Source organism: Tympanuchus pallidicinctus, unplaced genomic scaffold, assembly GCF_026119805.1.
Source record: "Tympanuchus pallidicinctus isolate F22 unplaced genomic scaffold, pur_lepc_1.0 scaffold3, whole genome shotgun sequence".
NCBI lineage: Eukaryota > Metazoa > Chordata > Aves > Galliformes > Phasianidae > Tympanuchus > Tympanuchus pallidicinctus.
In genome coordinates this window covers 54,487,229-54,507,078 of record NW_026294747.1, presented here as the reverse complement: position 1 = coordinate 54,507,078, position 19,850 = coordinate 54,487,229, and the positions used below count along the sequence as shown (strand labels likewise).

Here is a 19,850-nt window from a genome sequence, read left to right as displayed (position 1 = left end):
GTAAGACGGAGGCTCACAGCAAGGCACTGTGAGTGCAGAGTAACTTCCTTAGGAAATGTAACTCTGGGGGCAGAGGGAATGTCATCACTTATCTTCTTTCAGGTTTTGTTTTTTTTTTCATTGGAAACGAGTCAGACACGAAGCAAACAGCTTCATGAACATACAGATTGCTTTTAGCAGCTACCAATTAACAAAGGCTGTGCTGGTACTATCCCCAAGTGGCCATTTCCCTGGCAGCTGCTTATTTTGAATGAACCACTTTTCATTAGAGAAGATACACACATATGGACAAACAGTTCTTGCTGGTTCTCTGAATGAGATGGAACCCAGCAAAGGATGGGTGCCCCATTGAGTGCACAGGACACATATCAGGACCATGCAATGATGCAAGCTGTGAAAGGATGCCTGAAAACAGGGCTGGGGAGGCCACTATAAACCCAGCCTACGTGCCTTATCTCAGCCCATTCGTGGAACCACTGAATGGCTTGGGTTGGAAGGGACCACAAAGATCACCCTGTTCCAAACCCCCTTTCACAGACAGGGTTGCCAACCAATCAACTGGCACCAGATCAGGCTGCCCATGGTCCCATCCAACCTGGCATGGAGCACCTCGAGGGATGGCATCCATGACTTCTTTGGGCATTCTGCTGCTTCTTAGACCACAAATCCATGGAGGTCCATGAGATGGTGTTCACATGCAGTCAGCCCCGTTTCCAGGAGTCATTTGCAGTACCTGCATCTGAGACTCCAGGCTCACCTGTGATGTATCACTGAGGTCTTGAAAGGTTTGTGCACAGGCCTTGCCTCACGAGTCACACCAGATGGGAAAAAATATCCTGGTGAGGACAAAGAAGCTTCTGGCTGTAAGCTTGACATCATAAGCATGTCAGTGTTGGACCCCCTTACAGCTCCTCAAAGTTTAGGAAGAAGAATCTGGGTGTTATTCAGTATAGCCCAAAGCCAACACCTACCTCCTCGTAAATCCGACCTGAAACATCCCAGGCTGAAACTCCTCAGTGCGTTCCACTTCAAGCCCAGCTCTCATCTTTGCACCAAACATAAAAGAAATGCAACATTTGAATCTCCAAGCAATCACTTGGCAGCTTTACCTGAGACAGAGCACGCAATGAACCTCAGGTCAGGGAAACAAGATGTTTAAAGTCAGCTATGATGGCCAGCTTTTTATTTTCCAATGTTTTACTTTAACAAAGTGCTACATTCCATAGTTACAGTATGAGGAGTTGGTCTTGTCCAAAATTGAAAACCACAAGAAAGCACAAGGACTGCTAATATCCCTCTATGGATGCAGTGCAGTCCAAAGGAACCTCATCTTCATCAAGGTGAACCCCTGGCATTAGAGACAACATAAAAAGTCAGCAGCTGTGGAGTGCAGGAACATTTTGTCAGGACAAGGGCTGAGCGTCGGGCAGGCTGCTTCCTCCCATTGGAGATGGGGCTGTGAATGCCAGAAGGGTTGCGTGTTGCCTACAACAAATTCTGGCTTGTGCTATCAAGAAATCCCAAACTGGGCATCTAAGGGAAAACAGAGGTGAGCTACAAGTTTTGTGCCAAGTCAGGAGAGGATTATTGCTGCAGCAAAGTCGTCCTTACAGCTGTGCTGTCACATGAGGCTCACGCCGCGTAGCAGTGGCACGACCCATCTCTACATCCAGGTCACCCAGCACTGACTGTGCGGGGCCAGGGGCCATCTCTGCTGCTTCTCTCCTCTTTCATTTCTCAAATGAATCTGTTTGGCTTTTTATTTTAGAAATGCAGGGACACCAATCAAACCAGCAGAGCTTTAAGAGATCCCATTGGAAACCCTTTCCCCATCCGTAATCTGATAATTTCCAGCAAATTAATCTAACTCCAAGACTTGCACAGAAAATATTTGTAAGAGCCCAGTTCAAAGTCTACTGGTTTGGGATGAGAGGAGAAGGAGCTGAATACTGCTTGTGCTTTAAGGACCTGCAGGAATCCCACTGACATCAGAGGCTCTGCAGAAAACCCTGTCTGTGCTCCAAGAGCTCTGGAAGTCTCACTGGGACATAAAGGCTGCTTGTGGCCACCCCTCTGGCCTCCACTCCAAGTAGGAATAAACTGGAAGATGTGGGGAGTATCCAGGCTCTTGGGTAGGTGCTTCACCAAAAATAACTATTAAAGACCTCTATTTCAAAGGGACATTGGCTGGGATCTCTGCACTGCTGAGCCACTCATAAAGTTGGCCCACAGTAAGCTTCTACTGACTAGCAGCTCCCAATCAAGGCATCATGTCTGTGGGTAGCAAACTCAAGAGCAAAGCATGGTAGAATGGGGGTCAGAGCTAGAGCCAGGACTGGAGTGAAGCTGATGCACAAGCAAAATCTTTGGGCAGCCCTTCTATCCATAGATCTGGATAAAGCACAGACTCCAGAGCCAACACCGAGCTCTGCATTTGACTGGACATCCCATATGGCCACAGCTTGCCCAGTTTGTCCCATCATACCTGTAGAACAGCAGTCAGATACCTGCAACAATGCCATCCCTACCTGTGGCACAGCTGATGTCCAGCATCACAGCCACCCACTGTGTGTCCTCACTGGGAGATGCGTGGCTATCACAGACTACAGGTCACCCACACTATGCCCTCAGATGCCAGCTTTATCTAACAGACCATGCTGCCTTTAATTTAAATTCACTATGTCAAGGACTGAGAAGAAGAGAGACACTCAAACTGATTACCACTGTAGAAAATGCTTCCCAAACTGAGGATTAATTAGCACAATGAAAGGCCCCATTGCCTCCCCATCAGCCTTTTCAATCTATCAAACTGACAACCCACCCAAAAAGCCCTGCCAGGGCTGCAGTATCTGCACTCACATCAGCAGCCTTGCTCAGCTATCCTCCTCCTCCCCACTGCCTAGGAGCTCATTGGTTATCAATGTGATGTCTGCAGTTATCACAAACTGCACAGGCACATCACTGTTAACAAGGAAGTTGAAAAGAGGCTGCCCTTCACAGGCTGCTGTTGCACAAAGCCCTGCTGATCCCCAGCTGTTTGGACCTTGCTGGTACCCCTGCTCCATACAGCAGTGTCACAAGCAACTGCTCCTCCAGGCTACTTGGCCCTCCAGACTACTTGGACAATCAGCTATGCTAGCAGGCTTTTAACATCTCCCAAGCACCTGTAGGCTCCAAGAGAGATGGGAATGAGAAGGAAACAAGGAGAGATCAGTCCAGAAGTGAAGTTCTTAGCTTGGACTGACCACTTGTGATGAAAAAAAAAGACTTCAGTTTTGGGTAGGGCTTAACAATGGGCTCCCAGGCAGTGGCTGCTTAGAGATCTGGGGTTGCTTTTAGCAAAGCAACATCTTCCTGTTGAAAGCTGCAGGAATGAAACGGGAGAGAGACAAACACTGTGGAATCCTGGCTGGGAGAGCCTGTCCTAGAGGGAGAGAAGAATGGACATTGCCTGGTGCGCTGATGGCTCTTCCCCCAGCCTGCTTCCCACCACCCAGTGGGATGAGCACGAGGGCCATGCACAGCTCCAGGACTGGAAGACTAGCATTGGCAGCAGCATTTTGAATACAGGTAGTCCTGACTGTCCTTCTCCAGGTGACTCACTGGATGGGAGGGGAAAGCTGGCAGAAAAGTACCTGGGCTCTGAAGAGCATTGCTTCCTTGGAACTGGACATCCATCTGATGACTTTTTTGTTCAGAGGACCCTCTGAAAAGAGAACTGAGCTTTAGACTCTTCTGATGTGCTCTTCCGAATGTTGTTTCTACCACACAAACCCATTCATAGGCCCACCAGACATATGCTTACCATCAACTACATCCTTGGCAACCTGACAGCCTTTTCACCTTCACTGAGGATGAAATCCTATGTGGGTGTCATCTCATTCACTCCTCCCTCACACCTCCTCAAAGACTCAGTGGGACTCATCTCCGTCTGATCTCATTTCTCTAACCAAGTCTCCTTTGGTGACAGATGCTGTTCTCTGTATAAAGGATGACTCCTCATAGAACAGTGATTTCCACCGTGGAAACATGAATATTTTGCATAAACGTAAGATTAAAGAGTCATTGCACAACTGGCAAGAGAGATAAGTAATGCAGCCCTTTTGTTATTTGCTATTTTGACTGTGCAAAGCACCATTAGCTTCCCCTTCTTGGTTCAATGATGTCAGACACTGGCTGTTTCCCTCTGCAACTTGCTGCCAGCAGCACAGGCAGCTTGCCCTCACCCCAAGGCACCGTTAGGATCCATCTCCACAGCCCTCCACAGCCGTCTGTCCTACAGCTACACATCTTCCCCATGACCAAGAGTTCCCAACTCAACCAACTCACCTCCCATGGACATGCCTCCAACTGAGGCTACTGCTGCTTTCCAGCAGCCAGGAACCTCGTGACACCCTGACAGTTCAAACTTTGGTGCCTTCCTCGTGTCTGGTGGCATGGAGACAAGACCCAACAGATATCCCAAAAGTTCTGCCTTTCATGGAGCTTTCAGGGGGCTGAAAATGCAACTTGCAGCTGGGGAAGGAGACGAGCTCCACTGCCATCTCAATGTGAACGCAACCAGGAGAAGCAGTCTCTAGTGCCTAGAAACGGGCGGCAGAAGCTGAGGAAACCTCTGACCTGGCTTTCCTTTTATCTACCTGCACACTGAACAAAAGCTAAGGGATCCATGCAAGACTACCCATCAGTACGTGAGCGCTGGTATTTATTGTGCTGTAACAGACAGTGCTGGTAGAAAATGGACTAAAATTTTTGTCATGAATCAAAAGTTGAGGCCATTCCCACGTGTTTCCAAGAAGCGAGGAGCAGAGCTAAAGGCAGAGGTTGTAAAAGAAGGGAACTGGGGAAAAGAGCGTAGAAATGTGCTTCAAACTGTATCAACAACACTATACTCGGGCACTTCTCAGATGATGAGGGATACAGTTCAAGTGGGTAATTCATTAATTAAGCAGAGCAGCTAATCTCAGCACTAATGAACTCTAGCTCAGGTAATGTTAACACTTAAAATTAACAAATTGGACAGAAGTCATTCACAGTAAAGATTTCCATTCCTGGGTTAGGTGAGAGCTATTGTTATGATTAGATTACTGCCAGCCAGGTCTGAAATAGTACACCAGGATAATAGGAAAACAATCATCCGTACAGATCAGCTCCAGCTGCAACAAGATGTGCTGTGGATCTGAATGAGGCGCCGGGTGCAAATGTGAATCTCACTACTGTATCAAAACAAACATCACTGCGCAGTACACGTAGAGCATAGCATGCTGGTTCGACGGGGTGGTACCAACCACTGCTCAGTGTTTGGGGTGGCTGAGAGCAGCGATGCAGCAGAAAGTCCTTCCTTCTCTTCTTTTCCTCCCCTCACTCCTTTTACAAGTCACTGGATATCACAAGGACACTGCAGTTCAATTCAGAATTCGTCTTCAGAGCTGTCGGCTAGGAGCATTACTCGGTCTTGCATGCTGTTAAATTCCCTCTGCTGGGGGTAAAAAAGAAATGTTAAAGATCTCCACCCACTAAAGTAAAAGGAGCAGCATCTGGATCCCTCCCCCAGCACTCCACCTGATAGCTCCAGTGTACATTGCTCCATAGAAACCGCCCTCCATCACCAGATTACAACCAAGATAATGAACTGGAAAGCGGTGGGGACAGATCAGGGTTTTCCCTTTCTTGGCAGTTGCTCTACCTTTCTTTTATGCCTCTTGGAGCCGTTCCTCCTCCGGCGATTCATAATCTTAATGCTGTAGAGTGCTCCGAGGATAAAGAGGGCTCCAGCTATCCCGACTCCTACAGGAACCAGCATCCCTGACATGTATCCTGCCTGTGGAAGAGAGACAGGCTGAGCAGCACTCACAACAGCATCCCTTCAGAATCCTTTTCCTCTTACTTTTCTCTGTATTTGAAACCTTATCATCACCTGCAAGGGACGAGGTTTCCAGGAAGGGACACAACGTCTGGGGCTGTGAAAGAGCTGAAATGCCAAACCAGCTGTGTTCACACACCATGGGGTGGAGATGAGGGTAGCCCCGGCCAGCCCACCTGGAAACCCCTTGGTTTCCATGAATAATATAGAAAAGTTTGAAATCCTTTGGAAAATATTTCGAAGTGCTTATTATTTTACTGTTGAAGTGAAAATTAAGATTTAAGCTGCCAAATTGCTACAGCATCCTCACTTAGCTCAGGCTGGGGTCTCAGTGGAGCAGGGCAGGCAGGCACAGCTCACATCCTGTCAGTGCTGCCTTCATTCTCTGCAGCTTTACCTTTCCCCATCTACAAACCAGAATAGATTTTACATCCGCTGAGGGACAGACGCACAATTCATGTGCTTATCTGAAGAATGGAATCAACTGCTTTCATCTGGGACAGAAACAAAGCTAACGAGAGCTGTTTGGCTCTCACAGACCCTTCCAGATCCTGCTGGGCTCTTTAAATAGGAACACCTTCATGCCTGGATCATAGGGCTCACGGCTGCATCCTGCAGTGCCTCCCAGCAAAGTCAGCCCTGCTCAGCACTGCACTTTGCAGGGAGCTCTGTGTGGCACCCAAGAAAGGAGGTGAGTGAGAACATGGCAAAAAGCCTGCACCTCCACCAGGCAATTAAGGCACTTTAATCAGGTGACCTAATTAGTGCAGCGTGGGTAGTTCTATTTCTGGGAACAGTGCTGCTGGCACAGGAGGCAAGGGAAGGTTGGAAATGCCTTTTTTGCTGCTGTCCAGCTGAGTTTCTGCATCAGAAATCATTGGTTTTAATATGATGAACTCTCCAGTCTGTCCATGAGCATTTCCAGCCTGCTCAACCCATGCCCTTTTACAGCCTTCCTCAACAACCACACCAATGATTTGTACCCCAGATGCCTGCGTTGTGAACCAGCTCCAGGATCTGTCCTCCCAGCCCTCCTGCATCATGTGGCCCAACCTGAGAGGGCTTTGGCATTTGTTTGATATAAAACCTACTCTACAGGCAGCTCCAAAGCCACTTTCTCATCCACTGCCCACAGGGAAGATTTCTTTATGGACCCCAGTTCCTCATGTTGACCTTCCTGGCAGAGAGGACAGGGGAGGATCAGGTTGGATACCAGGGGAAGGCTCTGCCCCAAAGGGCATGGCCCCAAGCTGATGGAGGTCAAGGAGCATCTGGACAATGCTCTCAGACATAGGGTCTGGTTTTTGAGTGGTGCTGTGTGAAGCCAGGAGTTGGACTCGATGCTCCTTATGGGTTCCTTCCAACTCAGGATGTCCTATGGCTCTTTGACAGGGCTCTGCCAACAGCACATGGAAAGGGCGGGTATTAAGACTGGTGCTGACAACAAGAGAAAGGAGGAAACAGGGTGTGCAGACGTGATTTGTGCATGGTTTGGTTGATCACCACTTGGTTGGCGGTGAGGAGTGGGTTTTGCTGGGCTTTTCTGGGGGAAAAAATGAGCAAGATGAAAGATCTGCCTTCCCCAGTGCCATACCCTGCAGGAAGGAGATTTCTCTCTTTTCAGTGCACACCAGCAGATTGGTTATATCAATACTGCAAAGGGTCAGACCCCAGACAGCAACTGTGCTAGAAACAGAAACATGCATCCCCTTCGTGGGGACATAAACGGGTAGCCAACAAGAAACAAAGTGAAATACACAGAAGGCACATGATGCCCCCTGGCTCGTGTGGTGCAGCTGGGTAGCTCTGGTGTGAGCAGGTGACACACGTGCATGCTGTAATCCCTCCAGGCACCCAACCAGCCTCAGTGTCTGCTTTTTTTTACCTTTGCTGGGAAAACCATTCTCTGTCCTTGCAACGCTCGTTCTGGCTGAATCCCATGCCAGGATGCTCTGCTATGAGCAAAGTTGACACTAGATATGTCTCCTTCCTATTGTGGGTAGAAAATCAACTCAACGAGGGCTGGGCACAAATTCTCCTCAACACCTTCACTCCTCAGTCCTTGAAAACTGACACCCAGATCCATTCTTTCTTTTCAAATCCGGTGCTGCTGCAATTCAGTGGGGATCATGTGGGAGGACATTGTTCACTGGGTGACAGTCTGCTCAAACTCATCCCTGCTGGAGGACAAACTTTTAACAGAGGCAGACAGTGATAGGAAAAGGGGGAATGGCTTTAAACTAAAAAGGGGGAAATGTGGATTAGATGTTAGGAAGAAATTCTTTACTCAGAGGGCAGTGAGTCACTGGAATATGTTGCCCAAAGAGATTGTGGGTGCCCCATCCCCAGAGGTGCCCAGGGCCCATGGCCCTGGATGGGGCCCTGGGCAGCCTGAGCTGCTTGGGGCACCCAGCCCATGGCAGGGGGTGGAATTGGATGGGCTTTAAGGTCATTTCCAATCCAACCATTCAATGATTCTATGTGTTTTCAGGGGCCAGAGCTCTTCATTCTTTGTCTTTTTATCTGTATTGTCTCTGATCCTATTGAAGAGTTTCTAAGCCCCACTGAGCCACAACATATTACCGCCTTGAAACACTCCTGTCACTTCATTTCTAGCTTCATTGCTTTACCACTGTCAACAAAGCATTTGGAAGGTTTCACAATCATTTCAAAATGTTAATATTTGCCCTAGGATAGCAGAGCCTGAAAATTTATCGGTCTGTGGCTGGTACAACTCATTATTGCACATACCACCACTCTGCAACGTCAGGGAGAAAAGATCAGGGTCCGGTATCTTTTCAATTGCCCTATGTTCACTCCTTCTACCTCCAGGATCTGGCAGCTCTTCCTGTATATGAGGCAGGAGAGGTCTGGCCCTGAGCTGATGCTAAAGTACACAGCCAGAGCCAAGCTTTGGGCTGAGAGAAAAGGGGTGGGGGAAACTTGAGGGCAATAAGAAAGTACCTCTGGGAGCTAGAAGAGAAGGCGACCATCTGGTGCGGAGAAGTCCATCCAACACCTCTGTCTTTCATTTTGCTCTTAGCTACCTGTCAGTGATATGCTGTGGATTTACACCAATCTACACAACAGCAGCAGCTGGTTCATTGTCTCCCAGTGGAAATGTTAAGCCCCTTCTCAATTGTCTTTGTAGACAGAACAAACTGCACTGGCAAAAGCTTATTTATTCCTGCAAGTAAAAACATTTCTGCTTTTAAAGTCATTGAGAGAAACACTGAGCCTCCTACCTTATCTTTCAGCTTCTCCATCCAGCTTCTCACTGAAAAATTAGACAAAAAGAAGTTAGAATCCTCTTATATTCATTAGTAACCGATAATAATCATAGTATTGAAATAGATACTAATTAACTTGACAAGCTGATAACACTTTTTATTAGATTTCCACTCTTTTCGTTCACGAAGAAGAGAAAACGCTGCAAATCAACAAGAGAAATTCTTCTTGAATGAGAACTTCTCATCCATACACTGGGATGTTGGACAAGGAGATAACCCTGCAGTATGGCTGTCTCCTTCACTGGCCTCCCTACAGATGCTCTATCCTCTGTTAGGCATAAGTGTGTACTGACACCTAAGAAGGCATTCCTTGTTTTCTATTGTCCTGATTTTCTGGAAGCAGCCACTGTTTGCTCTGGGTTGCCACCATGTACCATCTACTGACAGGGAGAGTGCTGGAGGAGCTGAAATACCAAACCAAGGAAGTTTGTACTGCCATCACAGACATTTCCTAACAGTCCACACATGGCCCACGAAATGGGATATCCAAGAATGTGAGGTCTTTAGTGGCACGTACCTGGGGAGGAAATCTGAAACAGGTATCAAAGAACTGCTTGGCATTGAGTGCACAACTCAGTGACTCCATCGGCAGTTCTACATTTGTCTGCTCTGTATGGAGGAAAAAAGGCTGAGCACTTTATTATATCGTATCATATCATAACATATCATATCATATCATAGAATGGCCTGGGTTGCAATGCTCATCCAGCTCCAACCCCCTGCTGTGTGCAGGTCACCAACCAGCAGCCCAGGCTGCCCAGAGCCACATCCAGCCTGGCCTTGAATGCCTGCAGGGATGGGGCATCCACAGCCTCCTTGGGCAACCTGTGCCAGTGCCTCACCACCCTCTGGGGGAAAAACCTCCTCCTAATATCCAACCTAAACCTCCCCTGTCTCAGTTTAAGATCATTTCCCCTTGTCCTATCACTATCCACCCTCACAACAGCTGTTCCCCTTCCTATTGTTGCTTCAATGAATTCCTACTCACAGGAGATAGTCAAGAAACGAGTTAGAGGTATCAGAGTTCAGCAAGTGTGCTTTAAGCCCTGAGCAAGGATCTCTTACTCCAAGGGACACATGTGGAACCTCTGCTGTGCCCATATCTTTCCGTGGGTTATTTCCCTCAAAGTATGTTAGATCCCAAATGGAACACAATCTTTATGGAGGGAGACTCTACTTCCAAGCCTGCCTTTTACAGAAGCACCCTTCAAAGCTTTTGTTAGCAATGTTAGGGGTTGCATGTTGGTGTACACATGTGTCATTAGATAACCCTTAGGTCTCACATACATACCAAGAAGCACAGTGGTTAGGAGGTAATAAGAAAAACCACAAATACTGCAAAGCAAAGGAAACCATCCCAAAACTCTTACCAAAGAGCCTTCAGCTGACTGTCATTTTTCATGATACGGTTGTGTCATATACCAGGAGGACCAGTGACTGTGAGTCAGGGACACACAAAAATGGTTTCAAAATCACAGCACGTGCTTGGAAGATCTTGACTGATGTCCTCAGTGCACGCACACAGGCAGCTATGTGTGTCCCTGCAGTGCATACACAGACACAGCTAAAGCTGCCACGATGCTCAGCCGGCCCCAGCTCTAGCTAAGCACAAAGCCTATTTTTATATGGCTTCCACAGTAATTACATTGCATCGGTGATCTTGTCAATAGTCGACCCACTTTCTTGCAACTGAACATCAGTGCCTCTAAAGCAGCAATTAACTCGGCAGTATTTCTGACAGTTTGCATGTAGGGGCTGCTATTTCCACTGGAGAGATCATCTAATAATACTCTACTTTCAACAAATACAAATTCTGGCTTCGTTCCCCTCTGCTCCACAAAACATCAGCACGTCCGACGGGACCCACAGATGCTACGGTACAAATTCACATTTGCTATTTATACAATTGCCTATTATTAAAACCAACCTTGTTTTCAGCAAGGTAGAGCACATGTCAGACACCTTTGGGAATCAGCCTGAGAACAACACCATGTGGTATGTGCCAGGCTGGACACTTCTGTGAGATGCTCTCATGTGGCCACAGGCTGCTGGTTGGCTCCTGTGACGAGTTGGTGTGCACCAAATTGCTGAGTGTGACAAACACTTTTGATGCTACTCATGCATGGAACTATTTTAACATCTCTGAGGAAATGACAAGCCACGGTGTCACTGAAACCAAGCACTTTGTGTTCCAGTTATTTACATATATGTGGATGCTAAGCGTGGGGAGGAAACAGGGCCTTTTATCAAGTCAGGATTTGTATCTATGCTTAATGGCTATCATCAATTGATTCTGGACTGCAGCCTCTCCTTAGGCATAATTATACATCATGAGTATTCTGAACTTGGTCTTGGAAGAGGAACGCTATGGATTGCAATTTCCCAGATAAACAAAAAGCTTTCCAAGAACACCAGGTGACTTGCCAATGAGGCCAAGCAAATAATCGCTAACAAATACTCTATTCCGTGTATTTTTCATCCTCTTCTTTTTTTGCCTTCCCTGATCGTTCAGTGTCCTGAACAAATGGCTTCAGCCTGTGGGTGCAACATCAATCCTACAGGTCTGCAGTGCCAGCTCCTCTCCTATGACTTTTTGAGGATAGTGACCAGCACCAACTCTGCCTTTGCTTAATGCTGAACCCTGGGCTCGGCAGGGAGCTGAGTCAGACCACTGTGGAGCACTTCTGAAAATTGCATGCATAATCTGATATTTCCTCAATGATTTATATAACATCTGCATCTCCTCAAATTGATTTTAAATAACATCTAGCTTAAGATGACTGGCACAGGCCAGCCTGAGCTGCACAGGGGATGACAGGCCTATGCCAAACACAGAGCACAGCTGGAATTGGAATCTGTGCAGCTGGGATGAGTTCAATTACAGATGTATCGTGCTATTTTTAGTCCTTTTTGCCCCTCAAAAGTGTGCAGGCAGCCATTAAGCAGCCACAGTGTCAACACTAAAGGTGTCGTGCTCATTGGACGAGGTAGGCTGTGGTGCTGGCACAGCCCTTTTTTATGTCTCTGTTCATTGCAGGTGAGTTGAACTTGATGACCTTTGGAGGTCCCTTCCAACTCAAACAGATCTATGATTCCTTAGAAGACCCCAGCCCGAAGGCAGAATCAGGAAGACCCATAACCAAACCCTTCCTGTGAGTCTGGATTTGGCCAGAGGCAGGCTGAAGGCTCAGAAGACAGGCAAGAGGTGATTTTATGTAGCTCAGATGGTCCAAAAACACCTTTCACCATGGACACCATAACACTAGGAATCCACATTAGCTCCTGTGAGAGATGGTTCTGCTTTCTGCATCAGAGACCCTAAAATCTGGGGCTGCAGCTCCTTATGTCTCACGTGCCCCTCCAGAGTCTTCTCCCACTGATTTCATCTGTGATTTCAGAGGACAAAACAGGCAGCTGCAGACTATAGATTATTCTCTGAGATATTTTTGAGCCCCTCAGCTTTCCACCGTGTCCCACAGCATTGCAACCCTTCTAAGACTGGATTCAGCCAGCAAACACAAAGCTGCTCATTTGTTGTTTGTTTGTTTGTTTTTTTTCCAGGGCTCCTCTTGAAAGAGGGAGTGATTGGGTATAACTTACAACAGAGAACTGAAAAGAAATAGGCTAGGAAGCTGCCAGTCCCCTCCCTTCCCTCAATACTTGCAGGTGGCCTTTGCCCACAGTCTCACTTCTTCTATTCAGAGGTCTGCTCATCTTCAACTACACTCTTTCTCACTGGCCAGGCCTCTGGAATCCCCTTTTGCTCTCATTTCAAACCTGCTGCAAAGCACCAGTCTCAGGGTTTACCCCTGATCTAATGCACTGTTCAACGTCTCTCCAGAAGCTTCTTCCTGCTTCCCCACCAGTGTCCTCAGAAATCAGGAGCACAAGTCCGCTGGGCTGCACACTTTGTCCACTAGGAATAATCCTCACTGCCTAATTATCCACTCCAACACCATGATAAAGTTGCTTAATAATTCTGTTCACTTCTCATTTGTTCTCTCCCTTCCCGAGATAAGAAAATGCAACGACATCCTACTGGTGAAGATTGCAATCAATAATTCATGCCCTCACCCCATCGCTTTCAGTTCTTCCTTCTTGTCTTGAATGCCCTGCTATGTTATCTTGTCGCTTCAGTTTCCAATTTATCAGCTTGTTTTAATCATATTTCCCTTTTTATCACCTAAAGCAATCCTATTTTTCCACAACAAAACAGCACATTCTCCCTCTGACCTGCACACCTCGGTGTATTTTCACACCCAGCCATCACATCTTCAACCCAGAACGTGTTGATAGTGATCTATACAGCAAGCATCTTTCCTCTTAACAGTTCTCCATCACAAACACAGCAACAAGTTTTGAAAGCGTGGCACCCAAGTTTCCATATACACTCCAAAGGGCAGAGGCAAGGCCTGAAGGACGGCGTCTTATGCTCCTCCTGCTCAGTCTCCTTGCTATGCCCCGGTGCAAGCAATTTGCTGTAGGCAGCTCCCCTCCTCCCCACTTACATGCACAAAGGCATGCACAAACCCCGAGCTGCACACCTCGCTCCTTCACAGGCCTTAAAATCTTAAAAATAAAGAGCAGATCGATTGCTTTAAATCAGTCTGGAGACATCAGGCAATCCATTCTGTATGTCACAGATTTCATCTCTTTCTCTTGCAGGTAAAACTTTCTTTTAAATGAGAGTACGGAGAGCAATTTTGCAGAAATGCTCCGTGCTTCGTCTGCTCGGCTCTGACAACTTAATGGCACAAGGCTGCATCAGCTCCCTTTCCTTAGAAAATACAACTGCCAATTTACTTACAAGCACAAATAAATAATAGAGAAAATGGCATTCTGCTGGAAGGCAGCATATTTTTAATTCCAGAAGAAAAACTATTTCTACTTGACAAGAATTTTGATGAATTTCTGCCACAGCCGCTCAAAGAAAGGGAGAAACGGCCATGCTCACCCCAGCAAGCAGAATCATAGAATCAAAGAATCATAGAACAGATTGGGTTGGAAGGGACCTCAAGGACCATGAAGCTCCAACCCCCTGCCACTTGTAGGGCCACCAACCATCATATCTAGGAAGCTGAGGTGCACTTCCTAACTCCTTCCTCTACCACAAAGATCCTTTCCACACTGCCATCTCCACGGCATGCAGTCAGCTTCCTCCTGATTTCTCCCTTTTTCAGCCATTTTCCACCTTGATCTTTGAGGCTGGCAACAGCTCTGCCTTTCAGCCTTTGCATTTCCCTGTAAACTCAGTTCCGCAGTGCCTCGAAATCGTTTGTTGGCTTAGATGAACTGTTTGTTTTTCCCTCAGTGATCCCAGACAGGCACAAGATGTTAAAATGCAGTGAAGGTAGAAAACCTCAGCATTCAAAGAGCGCAAGGCATCAGCAGGATGCTGCTGTGAACAGGCTGTGACAATCACTGTATGATCACACATCTACAGGATCGCACAGCATACAAAACTACACGCGCTCTGGGAGGTGAGATGCAAATGTTGCTTATGGGAATAGCAATGCCTCTGCCAGTGCTCACACTGGGCCAAGTTCTCCACCACTCTGCACAGCTCCTGCAGTGAAACATACACTTAACAGCAGCAAGAAGCCGCTCTGCTTTAGCTGATCTCACCTGCCACACTTATGTAGTAGTAATTGGATAGCAATATGTAAATAAACTCCATGCAGAAGCTAGTCTGGTTACTAAGCTGAAAAGTTCACAAGTAAAGAAATGTCTCTCAGTAAAAAAATTATTGCTGTATTTTTTTCCCCTTCTTCATTCACCATAGCAGCCAAACTCTAACTAAAGGCTCAGAAAGTCTGGCACAAGTAGTGCTGAAGATTTCAGTCCCAGCATTTAAAATTTGCAAGGCAAATTTGTAAACAACTGGAATTTAACAAGAAGCATCAGAGGTGTAATGATTGGCATGGCCATTATTCCAAGCAAGCCACACATGCACTGCAGAATCCCATGGCCATGCCTTATGGGGAAAGCATCACCATTCACTTGTAAGCATCTCTCAGCCTTAATGACAGGTTTTTAAAAATGCTTTATATGGTGTATAGAGATCCTTAGCTGTTCACTTCCTGATTTATAGCAACTGAGGATGTGACTTTAGAACATAAACTCTTTGTAGCATCATAGAATCATAGAACCATTAAGGTTGGAAAGGACCACTAAGACCATCCAGTCCAACCAACAACCCACCCCCACTGTGCCCACTGACTGTGTCCCTCAGTGCCACATCTCCACAGTTCTTGAACACCCCCAGGTGGTTTAGTCTGGTTACAGCTGTCAGATTTAACCCCATAAGTTAGTACAAAACAAAATGGAAATTCATCTCAAGCTACTTTTTAATGCCCATTTTTCAACAAGCCTATTTTCCTCTCCACAACCCAGCATCATTCTCAGTAATCTTGGAAAGACTGCTACCGTTTACCAAATTAAAACTGGATGCTGTGAGAGGAGGAACAAAAAAAGCCAGAGAGAGCCTTGCATATCTTTCCTCTACTCTACCAGCATCCCATTGCAGCTGCAAGACAACAGCAGAACAACAGGCGCTGATTTGTGGCTCAATACCATCAAAACCTCCAGCTGAGGCCGCATGTTCCTGCTGTATACAGCAAGGAGAGGCAGTGGTTTCAAACTGAAAGAGGAGAGACTGAGACTGGATATAAGGTTTTTTACACTAAGGGTGGTGAAGCACTGGCACAGGTTGCCCAGAGAAGTGGTGGGTGCCTGTCCTTGGAGATACCCATGGTCAGGTTGGATGAGGCTCTGAGCTGTGGGTATCTCAGTTTGTAGAAGAGGAGATGACCTTTAAAGGTTCCTTCCAACTCAAACGATTCTATGATTTCTCTATGCTGCTTCTCAATCCACCCTTCACTCCACCTTTCTCTAAGTGCAAGCCACTAGACTTCCATGTCTCGTTAACACCTTCTTATCTATCTTAAAAGAGCAGCAGTTAAACTGTCAAAATTTCTCTCTGTATCTCAGTTAAAGTCTAATAGTCATCAGGTTCTGAAAATGTTCTTGGCTTGGTTGTTTTTCCCATCTATATAGAGCGAATGTACTTTTCAGAATCATTTTTCCTGGGGACATCATATGAATGATCTGCCTGCAGCAAGCAATACCGAAATGGGGCATTTTCCATTTTTGTATTTAAGACAAATAATTTATTTTTCTTATTTCAAGATTTGGCCTTTATTTTGGCTGGAAAGATGCAGCATTCGTCAAGAAATGACACAAAGATCAATAAAGTGCTAAATGGCTGGAAATAAAAATGATTGAGTTGGCTTTCAAAGGAAAAAAGTAGATATTGAACTCTGTTTTCAGCAAACAATTATTCTAGTAATTAAACCACAAAGCCCTGAGCATCGATTAGACACCAGAAATAAAATCTGATTATCTCAAAGACTCATTTTCATGCAAATGCTAAGGAACAACAGCAGACTGAGCAGTGCACACTTAGTCTCCAAAGGAAAATGCATTTGCCCCCATCTGGTAACAAAAAAGAAGGCTGATCCCACATTCCTTTTGCATCAAGAACTGCACATCGATTCTCAGTACGATGCAATGCTTTCGTGTTGAAATACCAAATGGGGGTTATGGCTCCTGACACTGGTTCGATAGCCTTGCAACTGACTTCTTGTACAACCACAGGAAAATAAATTAATCCTTGTTACTTCTTTTAGTATCCTTACCATGGGAATACTACGGGTATATATGATAGATTATGTTTTGCTTCTCTGTTTCTGTTCAATTCTGCTGCAGGAGTAGGATAACAAACCAACTTCAGCCTTCTCCTCAGTGGTGAAACTTCAGTAGCTTCAGCAGAATTACAGCACTTCTACCAGAAAACGTGTCCAGATACTCTGCCACATCATATGCCTGTAGGATCCACTGATACCTTCAATAACACAAGAAGAACTGTGCATGCCACTAGAAGAAGCCCAGCTCCAGGGAGGAGGTGATAACACAACTGCTACTCATTAGTGTGAGCCTACCCAAACTTCATATTTGGTGCTAATGAGGAGTTCATTAAAAGACGTGGCTTTATTTAACTTGCATAATGCCTTACCAACTGTCCACAAAGGTGGATATGAACCTGGCTGAAGACTTGGACTATATATTAAGCTCCAGCTGCTTAATACCCACTTTCACTTACAGTAAAACTCACAACTGTGAAGGCTGAAGTTCTGTTAAGTGAAGCTTTATCCAGCTGAGGAAGAAGAGAAGAAAAATTCAATAGTTTCAATAGGGAGACAAACTCTCCCAACCACTATTGATGTTCACATCAGACCTATGGGGATGGCCTCTAAGAAGGCTGCAAAGAGAATAAGTGCAAAGCAGTGGAGAGAGAACATGCAAATTGAAGGATCTCAAAAGTACATTGATCTTACACTCCACAGAGATTTACATAGTCAATTGGCTAAACTGGCTGTCCAGAGAAGTTGTGGATGCCCCACACCTGGAGATGCCCAAGGCCATGGATGGGGACATGGGTAGCCTGAGCTGATTGGGGGCACACAGCCCTCAGCAGGGGGTTGGGGCTGGGGGAAATTAAGTTCCCTTTCAACAGAAAACATTCTGTGACTCTGTGATTCTAGGCTAGCATTCTAGGATTCTACAAACTAGAAGTCAAACAACAGGATTTGATACATTATGAAGTGTTAATACAGCACTGACCACAATGAAATATGGGGATCCAAGTCCCATCCTTGACGATGATAACATCTGCTTTATCACTGAGCAGCACAAAGCTTGGAAGCCTAGTGCCAACTGAAAAGCTGGCTCCAAGGCTCAAAGCCTGGTTCTGCTTTGTAGGTGATGAAGCCCAGCAGCGGTTCAGGCTGGGCTCCAGGGCAAGTTATTTCATGTGTCTGTAGCTCAGATCGTCACGTGCAGAACAGAGCAAATGAGAGCAGACTCTTTGTGAAGCATCCTGCACTGCAGAGGGAGCTGGCCACTAGTGCTGCAGAGCCTTCTCCAGAGCAGCACAATGAGGATAATTACTCAGCTCTTCTATTTCTAAAGAAGCCAACGCTTTGCATGCATTGGAAAATGATAATGTGTTTGCCAGAAATGCAGTAACTATATCTAAAACTCTTCATTAACACAGAAATGTCAAATAACAAATTAGAATCAAGTATCTACAATTAGGCTAAAAACCCACAACAATTTGTTGCTCTTTGCAAGAAGTCATTTTTCATACTGTTTATTGCAAATGAGGTCTCATTACGTAATGATATTCAGCTCTTCCACTACTTTGCAGCTTTATTAACTGCATTCACAACAGCTCTCTTATATAATATAAACAAGCAACATTATCTTCATCTATTGACTGGGAAGCCAGATGTGATGTATGCAGATTTGGATAATTACAGACAAAAGGAGGCAGGATGAGGCAGAGGCAGTGCAAAGCCAGTCCCAAAGCAGGGACAAATCTCTTCAATGCAGACACAGGCTTTCCACCTGAGAAGCAGAATTTCCATTTCAACACCAAGAGGTTCAGAGCAGTGCTGTGTTCTATCAGCCTCACCCAAAACTCTATTTTAATGTCATAACACAATTATCCAGATGATGCTTCCCCTTTAGCTAGCAGCAAGGCTTCTACTGAAAGTTGGGCCTCGAGAGACAGTGAGTGCTTAAAGTCAGTGGATACTTCTCAGAAATAATGACTTAGATGCATGATGACAATCAAACCAAAATGGTTTCACTGTGCTGGCTGGGGATGAAGCCAGGCTCACAGGAAAAAGCTCTCCTAGGAGGCAGAGAATGACAATCTGATGACGGGTTATCCAAATGAAGGAGCCACATCTTTATTTGGTAGACAAAGCTGGACAAGCCTGAAGAGGGGGAAATATCTCAAAACATCTTCACAATGAAAACTCTCTGAAAGGCACTGAAGCAATTTTGTTTTATGACTGGACTACCAATTTCAAGGGATGCACTTTGGCAGGGCTGTTTTTGTTTGGTGTTTTGAAATACTATGAGGCCAAATTGAGCACCTGAACAAGCAGGCCTGGCTCCATTAGGTTGATGATGGAAAGCCCTACCTCCACATCTTTCTGGCACTGTACTTTAACCTCAGTCCCTCCAAATTAAGGTTAATTGCAATTGCTTCAAGGGCTGCAGAGAAACAAAATCTCATCAGTACCCATCAGTAGTTACAGAGGCTCTGAAGACAAATGAACATCCCAAAATCTTGTTGACTTTTGCTCCCACACAACAGGCATTGTAAAATCATCACCTCCCAGCCTGCTCTGCTTGGTCCTACAAGTGAAAGGGTTCATTTATCCTCAGACTGACTCTTACCAGCATTTTCCATTTGTTTCACTAGATCAGCTAGCTACCTGCACACCAGCTCCTTGATCCTACCCATGCCTGAAGAAAAATCTCCTCACGAGAACAGAGATGCATTAAACAGGCTAGGATGTCCTTGTGCTGTTTTCACTAACAGCGTTCTCAGCCTTCAGAATGCCTCAATACAAAATCAGTGAGCTGTCAGAGGATGTTCTGTGTGCTTTGCCTCTCTGCTCTGAAATGAATGGGTCTGTTGCTTCTTCAAGCAGATTTAGATCATCTCAAACAATTTTCTTACACCGAAAGTGCATTACTCTGATTGGAACTGGTCAAAGACCACTGTCTAATTAGGATAGTGATAAGATGCGGCTGTAAGGAGACATTTTGGAATATGAACC

The 19,850-nt window shown here is 45.9% G+C and overlaps 1 protein-coding gene across 4 annotated transcripts in view; it reads right to left on the bottom strand.

The window, feature by feature from the left end:
* Positions 1 to 1,152: 1,152 nt before the first annotated feature.
* Positions 1,153 to 19,850, bottom strand: part of ARMH4 (armadillo like helical domain containing 4) — a 53,438-nt gene continuing 34,740 nt past the window's right edge. For 3 of the 4 annotated variants that reach the window (XM_052694754.1, XM_052694755.1, XM_052694756.1), the window contains exons 6-8: positions 9,109 to 9,140; positions 5,687 to 5,821; positions 1,153 to 5,479 (exon numbers count right to left, since the gene is read on the bottom strand). In XM_052694754.1, the coding sequence (XP_052550714.1) occupies positions 5,411 to 5,479; positions 5,687 to 5,821; positions 9,109 to 9,140 (236 nt within the window). In that variant the 3' untranslated portion in view covers positions 1,153 to 5,410. The remainder of the gene's footprint in view (positions 5,480 to 5,686; positions 5,822 to 9,108; positions 9,141 to 19,850) is intronic. The other variant, XM_052694758.1, reaches the window with a different exon arrangement.